At 49.5% G+C, this 17,155-nt stretch overlaps 1 protein-coding gene across 1 annotated transcript in view; it reads left to right on the top strand.

Moving 5' to 3' along the window:
* The window catches only part of asic2 (acid-sensing (proton-gated) ion channel 2), a 510,486-nt gene that overhangs the window by 437,626 nt on the left and 55,705 nt on the right, over positions 1-17,155 (top strand). The window contains exons 6-7 of the mRNA XM_038779460.1: positions 195-345; positions 9,884-9,975. Coding sequence (XP_038635388.1) covers positions 195-345; positions 9,884-9,975 — 243 coding nt within the window. The remainder of the gene's footprint in view (positions 1-194; positions 346-9,883; positions 9,976-17,155) is intronic.

Below are 17,155 nucleotides of genomic sequence, written 5' to 3'. Positions count from 1 at the left end.
GGTGCAGGGGGAGAGGCAGGTCAGAGCCGAGTACAAAGACAGTTCAGTTCTCCAGGACTGGCAACATCTTAATGAGCACACACATCACAATAAACAGCGAATCCACCAAAGTGTAGATTTGCGTTTGAATAAGAACCGAGAAAGCAGCTGCCATGACAAGAGCTTTTTTTTTTCTTTTCTTGTTCACTTTACAGCCTTGCTGGCAGAGATGAATAATAATTGCCTCTGCAAGACGCCATGTTACCTAACTCGCTACAACAAGGAGCTGTCCATGGTGAAGATTCCAAGCAGAACCTCCGCAAAGTATCTTGAAAAGAAATTCAATAAGACTGAGAAATACATTTCGTGAGTATACATTCTGACACTACAAGATTCCCTGCTATTTTCAGAAAAGCAGCCAGCAACTTCAGGCCACTGCCACAGACTGAATGTGTGGCCATTTTCCCGCCACTATTGTTCAGCAGGATGATCAAAGTTATATATTGTGTGCAATTTATTCTGCATGCTGTGGATAATCTCCTACTTCCCAATGAGAGTGACAACAGACTAAGGAAGTGCAGAAACAATAAATCAGTTCTTGTAGCTTCCTACTTTGGAAAGAAGAGAACTGGTTGCGCCTCGTTAGAGCTACATGTTTCTCATGTGCCTACCAAAAATTATGCAGATTGCCAGGGTGTCTAAATTACACCACACCGGACAACTTGCATCACCATCAAAGCTTTCTCTGCCTCATACATGTGCTAGTTTTAATATATTTGCAACTGGTTAATGATCTATTAATGACCTGCCAAGCTTTTCATTCTTTCACTCTTTCCCAATCCCGTCTTGCTTTTCTCGCTCTGCCAGTTGCCGACAGTCACATCTAATCAAACCCATTAGTCAGACACCTGTGTAATGGTTATTCTATCCAGTTTGCTTTCACACTATTTATAACCCCGCTTGCCTTTATATTGGGGATTATGATTTGATTTGATTTATTATTGTCACATGTATTAGTATACAGTGAAAAGTATTGTTTCTTGCATGCTATGGAGACAATGCATACTGTACGTAGGGAAGGAAGGAGAGACTGAAGAATGAAATGTTACAGTCATAACTAGGATGTAGAGAAAAGATCAACTTAACACAAGGTGGGTCCATTCAAAAGTCTAATGGCAGCAGGGAAGAAGCTGTTCTTGAGTCGGTTGGTACGTGACTTCAAACTTTTGTACCTTTTTCCTGACGGAAGGAGATGGAAGAGAATATACCTGGGATGCGTGGAGTAATTATGCTGGTTACCTTTCCAAGGCAGCGAGAATTGTAGACAGAGTCAATGGGTGGGAGGCTGGTTTGCGTGATGGTCTGGGCTACATTCACGACCTTTTGTAGTTGAGCAGGAACCATACTAAGCTCTGATACAACCAGAAAGAATGTTTCCTATGTGCTTCTGTAAAAGTTGGTGAGAGTCGTAGCTGACATGCCAAATTTCCTTCGTCTTCTGAGAAAGTAGAATCGTTGGTGGGCTTTCTTAACTGTAGTGTCGACATGGGGGGATCAGGACAGGTTGTTGGTATTCTGGACACCTAAAAACTTGAATCTCTTAACGCTTTCTACTTCGTTCCCATTGATGTAAACAGGGGTTCTCCTCTACGCTTCCTGAAGTCGATGACAATCTCCTTCGTTTTGTTGACATTAAGGGAGAGATTAGGAACAATAGGTAGTGTGATAGTTTTAAAATTATGTTTCAGTGGTTCAAACAAACGAAGAGCTTTATTTACGAAACGTTGACACTGCAGGCTGCTATGTTACGCTGCCTGTTTTCACACGCAAATGTCCGATGACGTCAGGTGATCGATCTCCTCAAGTGCCCTGTCCCATTGCAAGGCTGCTAGTGAGGAAACACAAGAAATACCATGCATGAATACACAGTATTTTCCTCCCCCATTTAAGCAAACGTGCCAGAGGCAGTAAACAATATAACATTAACAATCAATCATCGACAACAGTCAATATGTCAGATGCTTCGGAGACCATCGTTCTCTGTGTGGTTGTTGGTGAACCTCAGGCGTCTGCCTTTTAGTGTTTGCTGGAACCTCTAGTGACTGTGGCTTGGTTTGGATGTTGTCCATGGTCGTTCTAACGAGAGTCGGCATAGTGTTCCTGAGGTTGACTTGGTGTCTGGTTCTCAACTGAGATACTGATTTCCCCAATTGGTTCAATTAGTGTCATGGTCTCAGGAAGGTCCAGGTCATCTCTTGGCACAAGTGGATTTGGACACTCTGTCTGTTCTGTCTCTGGCAGATTGGTTCTTGACGCCAAAAGTTAATCCGCATGCCGGCTCCATTTTATATCATCTTGGTTTTGTACGGTGTAGGAGACCGGTCTTTTCTGTGCAAAAATGGTGGCAGGTAATGGGCGGCATGGTGGCGCAGTTTTAGCACTGCTGGCACCAAAGTCCTTGGTTCGATCAAAGCCCCGGGCCACTTTACTTCTGGAGATTGCACACTCTCCCCGTGTCTGCGTAAGTCTCACCCCACAAGCCAAAAGATGTGCAGCGTAGGTGGATTGGCCATGCTAAATTGTCCCTTAATTGGAAAAGAAAAACAAATCGGGCACTTAATTTTTTTTTAAAGGGTGGCAGGTATCCACTTTTCAGTTGTGGCATAGTTCCTTGCCAGAACCTCTTCGCCCTGGTGAAAAACACATTTTGCCTTGTTTTCCCACCGTATAATCTGATCCTGCTGCTTTTTCTTGACAATTTCTTTTGTCTTGGGTGGTTTAAGCAAATTGAATACTGTGCGTAGTTGACGTCCAAACATTAGCAATGCAGGAGAAACTTGGATTCTTGAGTGCACGGTATTCCTGTCCGTCTGTCCGCAAGCAGGAATTGGCTCAAGCGTTTAGACAATGAACTTTGTTCTCTCCTTACCTTCAACAAATATTTGATTGTCTGTATAAAACATTCTGCCAGCCTATTTGTGGCAGGATGATAAGGAGTGGATCGGATGTGTTGAATTCCGTTCTCCTTCAAGTAGTGTACAAACTCTTGCGAAATGAACTGCGGCCCATTTTCGCTCAAGACTTGTTAAGGGTAATTGTATCTGCTGAAGACTTTACCCAATCTCTCAATTGTTTCTCTGCTTACATTGACTGGATTATCCTGTTCCCCAACTGCGTGTTTCTTGGTGGCATGTCGTGGCATGGTGGCGGATTTCATTACTCCCGCTGCTTGTCAATGGGATTTCCTATTGAAGCCAACCCCAAGCTTTGGGGGCAGCAGGGTAGCATGGTGGTTAGCATAAATGCTTCACAGCTCCAGGGTCCCAGGTTCGATTCCCAGCTGGGTCACTGTCTGTGTGGAGTCTCCACGTCCTCCCCCTGTGTGCGTGGGTTTCCTCCGGGTGCTCCGGTTTCCTCCCACAGTCTAAAGATGTGCGGGTTAGGTGGATTGGCCATGCTAAATTGCCCGTAGTGTCCTAAAAAGTAAGGTTAGGGGGGGGTTGTTGGGTTACGGGTATAGGGTGTATAAGTGGGTTTGAGTAGGGTGATCATGGCTCGGCACAACATTGAGGGCCGAAGGGCCTGTTCTGTGCTGTACTGTTCTATGTTCTATGTTCTAAGCCGTCGGGAAATCCGCGGGCGGGGATGTGCTGATGGCAGAAGAGAATTCTGGTCATTGTCGTCATAATGACAACCTTGGGCCATTCGAAGTGAGCATCAACTACAGTGAGAAACATATGCCCTTCAAACTGTCCGGCATAATCAACATGTACCTGCTGCCAGGCGTCGTCTGGCATTTCCATGGCTGTAACGGGGTTAATGGAGGTAGGTTCTGCAATTTTGCGCAAGGTGAACATATTCCCTCCTTCTTCTTTGGCACCTAATTCTGGCCACAAAAAATAGCTACTGCACAGCGCTAATTTTAATAATTTCTTTTTCTTTTTGGGTACTCACAAACGCTGTTCGACTTTCTTTGAGGTGCCTACATCATCGCCAGTTTTTGCGTGGTGGCTTTAAAATTACGTCTGCAGACCTCAGAGGCACAAACAAATGAAGAGCTTTATTTAGAAGGTGCCAATTTAGAAGGCTGCTGTGTTACACTGTCCGTTTTCCAGCACAAACAGCCATCAGCATCATCTCGTCAGGTTAAAGTGCCCCTGCTCCACTACAAGGCTGCTCGTGAGGAAACAATAGAAATGCCATGAATACTCAACAGGTAGCATCGCTGCCTCTGAGTTAGAAACTCTAGGTTTAGGCCCCGCCCCAGGATTTGATGGCAAAGGAAGGTGCATTCAGAATGTGGCCAAACAGATTGTGTGCCAATCTGCAAAATCCTTCCAGTACGCCAATGGCAAGCAGTAAGACTGGGAGAGACTCCTGGTCTGCCATGCTTGATGCGGATTGGTGCCCCTCAAGCTAAATGCCTCGGGCGACAGGCTGATGACATGTTTCAGGAAAAATCTCACCATGGAAACAGATGAAAATTTGCCTTGTGCACCACTGGGTGAGGAAAGAAAAATGATAACAACAGCTTGGCTTTGTTTCCTACTCTTTCTTTCTAATTTCTGTCTCCTGCTTTAGAACGCTCTGTGTGGTTAGCATATCTTACATTATTAAATGATCCTAATGCCTGACATGAGAATAGATTAATTGCACAATGCAGGAAATCACTAACTTACACTCCTGGTTCTCTATCTTTCACCATGCATGGAAATGTTGAAAATGATTAAGAATCAAGAGAATAAAGCTGGCAGTACCAATGCCTAAGAGATCACTGCAAGTACATCAGGGTGGATCAAAATGGACACACTTTCTCTGACACACTTTGTAGAGCTATCTTGTTCAACTCATAGAAATATCGGGTGCGGTCTACTGGCCATGTTGCTCCTGAAAGGCAGTTCAGCCGGTAGATGCTGGGAGATCTCTTGTCCGGGATCTACCCGGCTCGCCATGCCTCCCAAGAACTAATGCAATCTCACGAGACGTCGCTATCTGAATCCCGTCCACAATGGACGGTATCACTATTTTGAAAATCTGCATATTGGAGTGAGACGACCAGTCTCACTCTAATATGTTCTCCCATGATCTACCCAAGACATTGGAATCTAGCCTCTTCGCTGAGGTGACCTCAGACGAGCGCCATTCAGTGCTGGTCTCCCCAAAAGGGGACCAGATGCAACGGCACTTGTGGGTGTCTCCCATGGGATCAGAGGCCCCCAGATGCTTGCTCTCTGGGCAGCCTGGCACCGTGGCACTGCTGGTGCCTTTGAGGCACCTTGGTAATGCCAGGCTGGCTCTCCGACAATGCTACCTGGGTGTCAGCTTGGCACTGCCAAGGTGTCCAGTGGCACTGTCAGGGTGCCAGTCCGGCAGTGCCAATGCGCCAAGCTATAATGTTCCCACGACGGAGATAGGAACTGGGGGTGCCCCACGCGGATTGGGGGGGGGGGGGCTCTGAATATCCTCTTATCAGTGAGTTGGGGGTTTGGCGGTTGCGATGAGTGGTTGAGAGATTGGACCACCATTTTTAAATGGCGTCCCGGTCTCCTCCTGCACTGGCCCCTGTTTCAGCAAGTGGAGCTCCTCAATGCAGGAAACAGGATGAAGTGCTTCCAGGGACATTCCCTGCTGGGGCCCCAAATAGAATCAGAGTACCAGTAGATAGTGTGGTGTTTCTCGGTGCTGCGAGCGCTGCGGAACACTCAGCTAATCATGTTCGTTATGGCACTCTGTTCCCATTCGATTCAATCGTGCTCATAGAATAGCTTCCCAGTGTCGCATGGAAGAAGAGACACTATAAAAATGGACACTGACTCTTCTTAGTTGGTACTTTGTGTTGTATTCTGGCAGCTGTTTGATTTATTTTTAGTGTGCAGATATGTTTGCCTTTCCACCTCTGTCTCCATAACTGTCTGTCACAGTTTCATTGAAGCAATTGTTTCAGTTCAGTCAGCAGCTGCTTTTATCGAGGACAGGTCGAGAGTGTCGCTTGAAAGACTAAATGGAGAGCTTTTCACATAAGTAAACAACAACTTATATTTATATAACACTTTTAACGCATTGAAACATCCCAAAGCGCTTTCCAGGCACGTTATGAAACAAAGTATGACACCGAGCCACATATGGAGAGGTCAGGTCAGTTAACCGAAAGGTTGATCAATGGTATAGATTTTAAGGACTGTCTTAATGGAGAAAACCAATATAGGGGATGTAGAAAGGGAATTCCAGACCTTGGGATTGAGGCAACTTATGAACCAGGCAAATGGTGCACAATTATAATTTGAAATGCACAAGAGGCCAGAATTAAATGATGCAACTATCTCCAAGGCAGTTGGGCTTGGAGGAGCTTTCAGAGATAGAGGGAGGCAAGGCTGAGGAGGGATTCGGAATCAAGGTTCAAAATTTTAAAATCTGGACATTGCTTGACTGGAACTTAATGTAGGTCATCGAGCAAAGGGCAACAGTACTTGCTGTTAGTTCAGACACAGGCAGCAGAGTTTTGGATTACCTCGTATTGATGGAGAGAGGAATTGTGGATACCAGCCAGGAGTGAGCACAAGAATAAGTTCAGAAGTCCACCTCTGGATCAAAAGTGACACCAATATTGCGAACAGACTGGCTTTATCTCAGACTGTTGCTGGGAAACAGAACGGAGTGGTTAGCTAGGCAACAGAATTTGGAGCGGAACCAAAATCAATGGCTTCAGCCTTCCCAATATTTAATTGTAGGAAATTCCTGCTTATTGGATAAGCAATCTGATAACTTAGTAACAGTGGAATTGTTGAGGTAGAGCTGGGTATCGGCAGCATATATGTGGAAACTTATGCCATGTGTTAAAGGATCGTGAAATGCTATAAAAACAAACAAATCTAATCCCTCCCTAATCCCTCCTTTGAGATGGGCATCAGCTGTCAATCAAGAGGCTTATAAAAGTCAGTGGGGTGCAAAATTAAATGTAAACAACCAAGTGTAAAGGAGTAAAATACAGCAAAACCACGGAGCCCATTGCAACTTCCAAGGGGAGTGAAATGCTTCTTCAAGAAATAAGCTGCAGAATGGCTTTGTCCTGTGAAAGGATTCAAGGACAGACAACTTCCCTGTTGTGGGAAGTTAAACATGAAAGGATGCAGGCTTCGAAGCATCACAGACCCAAAGCGACCCCATCCTGGAGACCTCTGACCTAGCCCCCTCGAGCCCAGCCTGAGCCCCCCCAAATGATAGCTCCCTTGAAACCCCTCCCAACTCTTCAATGCCATCTGGCCATTGGTTGCTGTACCCTTGTACTCCCTGGAGATAAGTGGAAAGAGGTACTCACCACCTTGATGCCCTTCGGAGTCCAGAGTGCCTGGTCCCCACTTTTAAGGACAAGTAGTGATTCATGCACGTGATGACTTCCTCTTGGGGGGGGGGGGGGGGGGGGGGGGGGGGGGGTGATGGAGAATACCAGGATATCTCTGCATTCAACTTTAATCTCAACTAATGAGGTCAAAATGAATGCAAATCTGCTGTGATCAGTTTCTCGCCCTTTCAGCAGTAGCAGGCCAGGCGAATCAAAGGTGTTTTGCGTCCGGCGCAAATCCCATTTCGGCCCCTCATGGAATTCTCTGGACATTGCGGGATTTGTGCCAGACGCAACATGACTGGAGAATTGCCCCCTCCATGTCTTTTGTTCAATGCAATTCATGCTGAGGTAAAACCCCTCTTTGACCCTAGCCTTCTACATATCTTTATCATCACTACCTCTAATTAATTTGAACTGAGGCTTTTTAATCCATGTCTTGGAATTATCAAGGATATTAGCCCAAGACTATATTCACTATATTGGACCCAGGTCTCAGATGTAGCGTGAGATCATCTAAACCACTGCTGACTCAGTCCTTTCAGAATGTAGTAAAGTACCATGTAGGAAGCAACAGTAGAGTGCCAGGGAATGAACAATACTAAGGGTATTTGAGTAGTTGGAAGTTGGAATAAATGTCTGTTCATGTGCTAAAATAGAAATATGTGGAGCTGCATTCTTTGTTTCAGCAGCTAAGTGCCAGCTGAAACGGAGAATTTGCACGCGTTTTACGATGCCAAAATTGGCGCCGAACCCTCACCGATTTTGGGACCGGTGAGGGGCTAGCAGCAGCGCTGGGTAAAACCCCCGATCCCGCGGCAAAAACGGCCAGAGAATGGCCGGGTCTGTGGGCGTGCATGCGCACGGCGACGAGCTGCAGTGGTTGCGGCTTACAACATGGCGCCGGCCATGCGCGGACCTGACCCAGCCATTCTCCGGCCATTTTTGCCGCAGGAGCCGGGAACCCCCCAGCCAGCGGCACGGATCGCAGCAGAGTGTGGCGGCACTGGACACAGTCTGCAGCTGCCACGCCGGGTTCCCGACCACTCAGACCACATGTCAACCATGCAGTCGGGAACTCAGCCCATCCCCCCGATGGGCAGAGCATCGTGGGAGGGACTTCCAATGATGTGCCAACACCATTTCAACGGCGTGCGGCACGTGACGCGATGGTGCTATTTCGAAGGAGGCGGAGACTAGAAAACTGGCATCAAACCAGAGCTTCCCCTGATTTGGGCGTCGAAAAGGATTCTCCACCCGACTGCCCTACCGCTGATCATGATATCACCGTCGGGCAATGGAGAATCCCACTCGTGGTCTCTTAGAGACAAGCCTTGAATGGGTTTTTGATTTGAATGCTCAGGAATTAAATGAAAGGGATGAGTTCAACTATTTTAAAATAGCATCATAATATCCAATTTGATATTGATGTTGGAAGGTCATTGCCCTCTGGTTATCAATGTGGAATTGGACAATTAATTTACAAAAGAAAATGTTTGGAATAGAAAAAACCTGAGATGCCAGGAGATGCTATTTGATCTTGAATTCTACATAGATTTTTATACTCATAGTTACATTAATATCTCAAACAGCAAAGGGAGGATGTCTGGTCTCAACAAATATTGCTAAAAAGTTATCTATTTGGCACAGGATCTGTAACTAACAAATAGCAAAGTTACAAGTTACACAGAATTCTATTCATACAATTTATGATTCTCATATTGCTTTGCTAAAACTTAAATCTATATGCCCAATTAGAGTGGTATTTCATACGCAGAACAGATTGCTGTGAATTTGCTCCATGATTAACAAGGCCAATGCTTTTGGTGACTATGTCCGTTTATATTGTCAGAGATTCCAGGATTTTTCTGGCAATTTGTTGGAAAACCTGGTGACTTTGATGACAATGATGTTGACAGGGCAGTCACAGACAATGAGACTCAGTGTGCCTTGATCGTTATAATGCGCCAGATGGACAGTGCCAGCAGGCTTTTTGTAGCACTGATGTCCACAGAGAACTTAGCGCCAGTCTTTTCGGCCGCAGTTACTGATTATGAGAACGAATACAAGCTGTTTTAAATTTTGTTAACTATCGGCAGCTTGCCACAAATGTAGTCTCAATTGGGATCATATCCAGATAGAGTAAGTCTCCCACTCACTTAAGGAAATATCTCTCAATTGGGTATTTCTGATGCATAATGACCCCCTTTTTGAAAATGTCTGGGAGGCACTAACAAATGTAGTCTGAATTAATAAAATAGAATTACGTAGGAACTGACAATGGCTTTTATGTCATTTGGATTTTTTGGCGTTGCACGCTTACGGCAGTCTCATACTGTCTTTGGCTGTATCAGAAATGTAAAGTAGAAACATTCGGGAGGACCAATTTTATTTCGAGAATCAACCTGACAGACACAGGCATTCTCACACCTACAAATACAGGGACCATGCTCAAGTGTTCACATCGCCATTGACGTTTGTACAATTTCATTCATACTGTGTACTCACACAAAGTGCCTTCCCGCTAAATGCATCTCATTTGCTTTTTCTATTTTTTTGTTGCAGGGAGAATATTTTAGTGCTGGACGTGTTCTTTGAAGCATTGAACTATGAAACTATTGAGCAGAAGAAAGCATATGAAGTGGCCGGCTTACTTGGTGAGTGATCGGATTTAATGAGCTGCTCGAGTGTCCATTAGTGCCTCCTTGAAAGGTGCAGTTGGTATTTCAGCCGGCAAGGCTTCCATATGTTTAGCGAGTAAGTAGCACAATCCCACCATGGAACATTTTCTGCAGCAATTGAGCAGCTTCAGGTGGACTAATTTAGAAATGTACAACAAACCTTAAAGAAGAGAATGTAAATGAACGCTGAGGAGAAGCGAAGAGTCTTAATTGATTCTTTCACCAGCAAAGATCCACACTGATGTACTTTGGTTTTTGAAGATGCCACGAATAATTTAGCATTATGTTTCAATATGACTTGAGGCTAATTCTGACACAAAATAAATATTACATGGTGGTGAGCTTCCTCATAGTTTATAATGAATAACATTTTTCAAGACTGGGCCTTCGGGTGAAAGCTGTTACGGTCCAATGTTCATTTTAGAGGCTTCACTTTTCGGAGTTTCCTCTTTATAATATGTGAGCCTTCCTCCAATCCGCTCACAGCCTCCCCATTGACCCAATTTGCACGTGTCAAAGTGAAATCCGGCATAGCAACAGCGACTTTCCTGAGTTTCCATTGGTCGTGAACATTTGGTAAGTTGGACATGGACCAACAGCTGCCCAAGATTGGATAATACCGTGAATTTGACAGCTCATTGACACAGCAGAGATGAGAGGTGGGCTTCTCCGTTGCCCGACGCCGATATCGTGATCGGCAATCGGGTGGAGAATCCCTGTTTACCACTAAATTGGGGCGGCGCCTGTTTTTGGATGCTCCGACCCCTCCAAAACGACATAATCGAGGAGTACACCACACGTCATTGAGACCACTTCAGGACATTACCTGAAGGCCCTCCCCCGATGCTCCCAGTCCCTGATGGCACGGGACACATTGGGCGGGATTCTCCGACCCCCCCGCCGGGTCGGAGAATCGCTGCGGGGGGCGGCATGAATCCCGCCCAAACCGTCTGCCATATTCTCCGGTGCAGGGGGTTTGGCGGGGGTGGGAATCGCATCGTGCCGGTCGGCGGCCCCGGCGATTCTCCGGCCTGCGATGGGCCGAGTGGCCACCTGTTTTCAGCAGGTCCTGTCGGCATAAATCACAACAGGTCTTTACTGGCGGGATCTGGCTCCACGGGCGGCCTGCAGATTACTCGGGGTGGGGGGGGGATCTGGCCCGGGGGGTGCCCCCTACGGTGGTCTGGCCCGCGATCGGGGCCCACCGATCCATGGGCGGGCCTGTGCTGTGGGGGCACTCTTTCCCTCCACACCGGCCACTGTCAACCTCCGCTATGGCCGGTGCGGAGAAGAACCCCCCTGCGCTTGCACTGGGATGACGCCAGCGCACGCTGGCGCCCCTGCGCATGCGCCAACCCGCGCCGGCTGGCGGATGCCCTTCGGCGCCGGTTGGCATGGCGCCAAGCCCTTCCGCGCTGCCTGGCGCGCGCCAAACACTCCGGCGCCGGCCTAGCCCCGGACGGTGCAGTGGATTCCGCACCTTAGGGGCGGCCTGAAGCCGGAGTGGTTCACGCCACTCTTCGGTGCCCGGAGTGGTCCGCCCCGCCGGTTCGTGGAGAATCCCGCCCGTATGGTCTCAGTTTTCGTGAAGACGGCGTGGTAGCTGCAGACTGTGTCCAACACCGCCACAGTCGGGGGTGGGGGGTATGCCACTGACTGGCGGGGGGGCTTCAGAGAGTTCTGGGGAATGGTGGGGTAGGCCCGGGGGTAGCGAAGGGGGTGTCCAGACAGGCACTATCTGCCAGGTCATATTGTACGGCAGGACCGCCGCAGGATGTCACCACGCGCGGCCCCGGACTCAGCAATTCTCCGGCCGTTTATTTCGTGAATGGCCATCTGTTTTACGTGGCACTGCTGCTAGCCCCTCACCGGTCGGAGGGTCAGTGCTGGGGCATTGCCGATTTTTTCGTGGTAAAAAATAGGCACTTCCTCTGGACATAGCCTCAAAATCAGAGAATCCAGCCCCAAAATTGATGATAATCTTTATTGTCACAAGTAGGCTTACATTAACGCTGCAATGAAGTTACTGTGAAAATCCCCAAGTCACCACATTCCGGCGTTCGGATACACTGAGGGAGAATTTAGAATGTCCAATTCACCTAAAAAGTACGTCTCTCGGGACTTGTGGGAGGAAACCGGAGCACCCGAGGAAACCCACGCAGACACAGGGAGAACATGCAGACTCCAGACAGTGACCCAAGCCGGGAATTGAAACTGGGGCCCTGGATCTGTGAAGCAACAGTGCTACCCACTGTTCTGCCCTATTGTGATTACAGATTTCTGTACCTGCCATATTTTTACAGCACTTTTTAATAAAACAATATGCCTGCGCAACATGAGCTTGCTGCTCACTTCTCACAGGACCAGACCAGTACCAGAGTTTCAGACCCGCTGATCCACTATCCATATTCAAGAGCATTGAAGAGCAAGTGTCCCATTCCCTGAGGGCGCACTCTAAAACCTCAATAGAGCAGAGACAGGGACCACCAGATGATGTAAATTCAAGTATGAAGTATGATTCAAGACGTGCTGAGTTCATTCGGCCCTTTTCATTTTTATTCGAGTACTCAAATACTATTTATTGCAAAAAACGTGATATCACATGTGGTGAATGTATTCACCTAATCCATGTATGATACTGTAACCCAGGGGTGGGCAAACTACGGCCCGCGGGCCGCATGCGGCCCGCCAAAGGTTTTTATGCGGCCCACCAAGTCATTAAAAAAAAGGTTAATGGGGGGGTCATAACCGGGTGAAGTAATTATTTTACTTAATATACTATGCGGCCCTTTAAAATTGTGAATTTCTGAATGTGGCCCTTGCACGGAAATGTTTGCCCACCCCTGCTGTAACCTATGACCTGGAAGTGGTAATACCATAAGACCATAAGATATAGGAGTGGAAGTAAGGCCATTCGGCCCATCGAGTCCACTCCGCCATTCAATCATGGCTGATGGGCATTTCAACTCCACCTACCAGCATTCTCCCCGTAGCCCTTAATTCCTCGCGACATCAAGAATTTATCTATCTCTGCCTTGAAGCCATTTAGCGTCCCGGCCTCCACTGCACTCCACTGCAATACGAGCTGCCTCCAGGTACTGTACTGTACTGTGACCCCGGTAGTGCTCCGCCTCTGGCTCCGCCCTCACCAGGGCCATATATAGAACGGCCGCCTGTGGGCGGCATTCATCTGTACAACCGACTCTGGCTAGACAAGTTCATGACTAATAAAGTTCACTCGCTCTCTCTGCCTCTCGGTGAATTGAAGATATTGATGCACTATCAATTAAGCAAAGATGAGAGTAGGATGTAATCGAGGCTTTATCACACTGAGACGTGTGGCCTCCTACAGCAGCTGACAAAATGGCCGCTGTACGGGAGCATAAATATTTATACTCCGCCTACTGGGCGGAGCTAGCAGGCAGGGATCTACCCCCGTATCTGTAGTACAGGGGCCTTACCATAAAGCACCTATATCAACATCCTCTATATACAATATATACATCAGTGATGACTACATTCACCCCCTGTTAAAAAATGAGTCCGGCGGGGGTGGTGGAGAACTATATACAGGAAATTGTGTTATTAAAGTACAGATATATTACAAATTCAGGTGGTCCGGAGCCTTAATCTGTCGTCGAGAGTGCCGTAGTGCTGGTGGCGACTCCGGTGGCGGTTTGGTCTTCGGTGACTCCGGGAGTGTGTCGAAATCCTCTTCATCCCCGGGTGTGGGCAAGGGGAGGGCAGAGTGTCCCGGAGCAGGGTCTGCGGCGGGGTACGCCGGGGGGAAGGGGGGGTGGTGCCGGGTCGGAGTGGGGGTGTGTGGGGAACCAGCTGGTGCCAGGTCCCTGAGGGAGACTGTCTTGGCGGCCGTCGGGGTATGTTACGTAAGCGTACTGCGGGTTGGCGTGAAGTAGCTCTACCCTCTCAACCAACCACGCCTTATGGAGTAGAACGTGTCTACGGAGGAGAACGGGTCCTGGAGCTGCCAGCCACGTTTGGAGCGATACCCCGGAGGTGGACTTCCTGGGGAAGGCAAAGAGACGTTCATGGGGGGTTTCATTAGTCGCGGTGCACAGGAGCGACCGAATGGAGTGAAGACCGTCGGGGAGGACCTCCTGCCAGCGGGAGGCCAGGAGTTTCTGGACCGTAGGGCCAGCTGGACAGCCCTCCAGACCATCCCATTCTCCCTCTCTACCTGCCCGTTTACCCTGGGGTTGTAGCTAGTTGTCCTGCTCGAGGCAATGCCCCCGTTGAGCAGGTACTGGCGCAGCTCATCGCTCATGAATGAGGATCCCCGGTCGCTATGGACTTAGGCGGGGAAACCAAACAGAGCGAAGATGGTGTTGAGGGCTTTGATGTGCAGACATCATGTCGGGGCATGGGACGGCAACGGGGAATCGGGAATATTCATCGACCACACTGAGAAAGTACATATTGCGGTCGGTGGAGGGGGGGGCACTTTGAAGTCCACACTGAGGCATTCAAAGGGGCGGGAGGCCTTCACCAGACGCACACGGTCTGGCCGGTAAAGTGTGGTTTACACTCCGCGCAGACCTGGCAGTCTCTGGTGATCGCCCTGACTTCCTCGATGGAGTAGAGCAGATTACGGGCCTTTATGAAATGGTAAAAACGGGTGACTCCTGGGTGACAGAGATTGCCGTGCAGGGTCCGGAGTCGGTCCACTTGTGCGCTGGCACATTTACCTGGGCTAGGGCATCGGGGGGTTCGTTGAGCTTACCGGGGCGATACAAAATCTCGTAGTTGTAGGTGGAGAGCTCGATCCACCACCTCAAGATTTTATCGTTTTTGATCTTGCCCCTGATGCACGATCAATCACTACTGATGCGAGATTGTAGTCCAATTGAAGGCTTTAATGAACAAATAGTTACCCCAGCAGCTCCGGTACAGAATGACTGCTGTGGGCGAAACACAGAGTTTTATGCTCCGCTTGCTGGGCGGAACCAGCAGGCAGGTTCTACCACTCATACTACAGTATAAGGTACATCCCACCTAGGTACTGCAATACCCCTAATATAGCCTACCACAGCCCCGCTGTGTGTTATTAAGCATGAAGGCAACCGGCCGTTGGTCAGTGAGGAGAGTGAATCTCCTGCTGGCTAGGTAATGCCTCCAATGCCACACAGCTTCAACGATGGCCTGGGCCTCTTTCTCGACGGAGGAGTGCCGAATTCCGGAGGCATGGAGGGTGAGGGAAAAGAATGCCACGGGCCTGCCTGCCTGATTGAGGGTGGCAGCCAGAGCGGCTGATGCATCGCTCTCGACTTGGAATGGTAACGTCTCGTCGACCGCGTGCATCGCTGCCTTGGCGATGTCGGCCTTGATACTGTTGAAGGCCTGGTGAGCCTCGGCCGTCAGTGGAAAACGGTGGATTGAGTGAGTGGGCAGGCCTTGCCCCCATAGTTTGGGACCCACTGGGCGTAATACGAAAAGCACCCCAGGCATTGTTTGAGGGCCTTGGGGCAGTGGGGGAGGCGTAGTTCCATGACGGGGCGCATGCAATCGGGGTCGGGCCCCAGAACTCCGTTCTGGACCACATAGCTGAGGATGGCTAAGTGGTTTGTGCTGAACACGCACTTCTCCTTGTTATACGTGAGGTTGAGGAGAGTGGCGGTGATGAGAAATTTGGCACAGTTGGCATCATAGTCCTGCTGATCATGGCCGCAGATGGTGACATTGTCCAGGTACGGACAGGTGGCCCGCAGTCCGTACCGGTCAACCATTCGGTCCACCTCCCATTGGAAGACCGAGACCCCACTGGTGACACCGAAGGGAACCCTAAGAAAGTGGTAAAGGCAGCCGTCTGCTTCGAACACAGTGTATGGGCGGTCCACCTTGCGGATGGGGAGCTGGTGGTAGGCAGATTTCAGGTCCACAGTTGAGAAGACCTGGTTCTGTGCAATCTGATTGACCATATCAGATATGCGTGGGAGGGGGTACGTGTCGAGCTGCGTGTACCGATTGATGGTCTGACTTTAGTCAACAACCATCCTGTTTTTTTCCCCAGTTTTGACCACTACCACTTGGGCTCGCCAGTTGTTGCTGGCTTCGATGATGCCTTCCCAAAGCAACCGCTGGACTTCAGACCTGATGAAGGTCCTGTCCTGGGCGCTGTACCGTCTGCTCCTGGTGGCGACAGGTTTGCAATCCGGGGTTAGGTTTGCAAAAAGGAAAGGTGGGTCGACCTTCAGGGTCGCGAGGCCGCACACAGTAAGGGGTGGTAGGGGCCCACCGAATTTCAAGGTTAGGCTCTGCAGGTTGCACTGGAAGTCCAGGCGAGTAGCAAGGCAGAACAGAGGTTGGGGAGGACGTAGAGGCGGAAGCCACTGAACTCCATGCCCTGGACAGTGAGAGTGGCAATGCAGTACCCCCGGATCGCTACAGAGTGGGATCCGGAGGCCAGGGAGATTCTCTAGTTGGCAGGGTGTACCGCGAGGGAGTAGTGCCTTACCGTTTCGTGATGAATGAAGCTCTCAGTGCTCCCGGAGTCCAGCAGGCAGGAGATCTCATGTCTGTTGACCTTTAGTTGAAGCTGTCGCGAGGTTGTGTGGTCGAGACTGGTCAATCATGAGTGGGGCAAGATGCGGCTGGTCGTCGGTGGTTGCAGGCGATGAGCAGCCTGATGAGGTGCCCGACGGGCAGGGGTCCTGAGTCGGGCAGGTGGCGGCGCCCACGAGCCGCACGTGTCGTGGGGGAGGCAAGATGGCGGCGCCCTGGGGCTGCACGTGTCGTGAGGAAGTCAAGACGGTGGCGCTCGTTGGTCCTGGGAGGAACAAGATGGCGGTGCCCAAGCGCCGCACGTGTTGCGAGTCGAGCAAGAAGGCACTGTCCACTGGCCGCACGTTGTCCGAGGAGGGCATGGTGGCGGCGCCCAGAATAGCGGCGATTGAGCGCGTCTGGCACACTACAGCGAAATGTCCCTTCTTGCCACAGGCCTTGCCGAGGGCGCTCCGTGCTGGGCAGCGCTGTTGGGGGTGTTTTGACTGCCCACAGAAGTAGCATTTGGGCCCCCCGAGGTTGGTTCGCTGCCGCGAGGCACAGGCATGGGGCTGGCTGATGGTGGTCGCTGATAGGATCCATGATGGGGCGGCCGTCTGTGGAGTCCATGATGCACAGGAGGGGTGGGCCGTGCGGT

This window comes from Scyliorhinus canicula, chromosome 19 (assembly GCF_902713615.1).
Source record: "Scyliorhinus canicula chromosome 19, sScyCan1.1, whole genome shotgun sequence".
NCBI lineage: Eukaryota > Metazoa > Chordata > Chondrichthyes > Carcharhiniformes > Scyliorhinidae > Scyliorhinus > Scyliorhinus canicula.
This window is presented reverse-complemented; position numbering and strand designations above follow the sequence as displayed.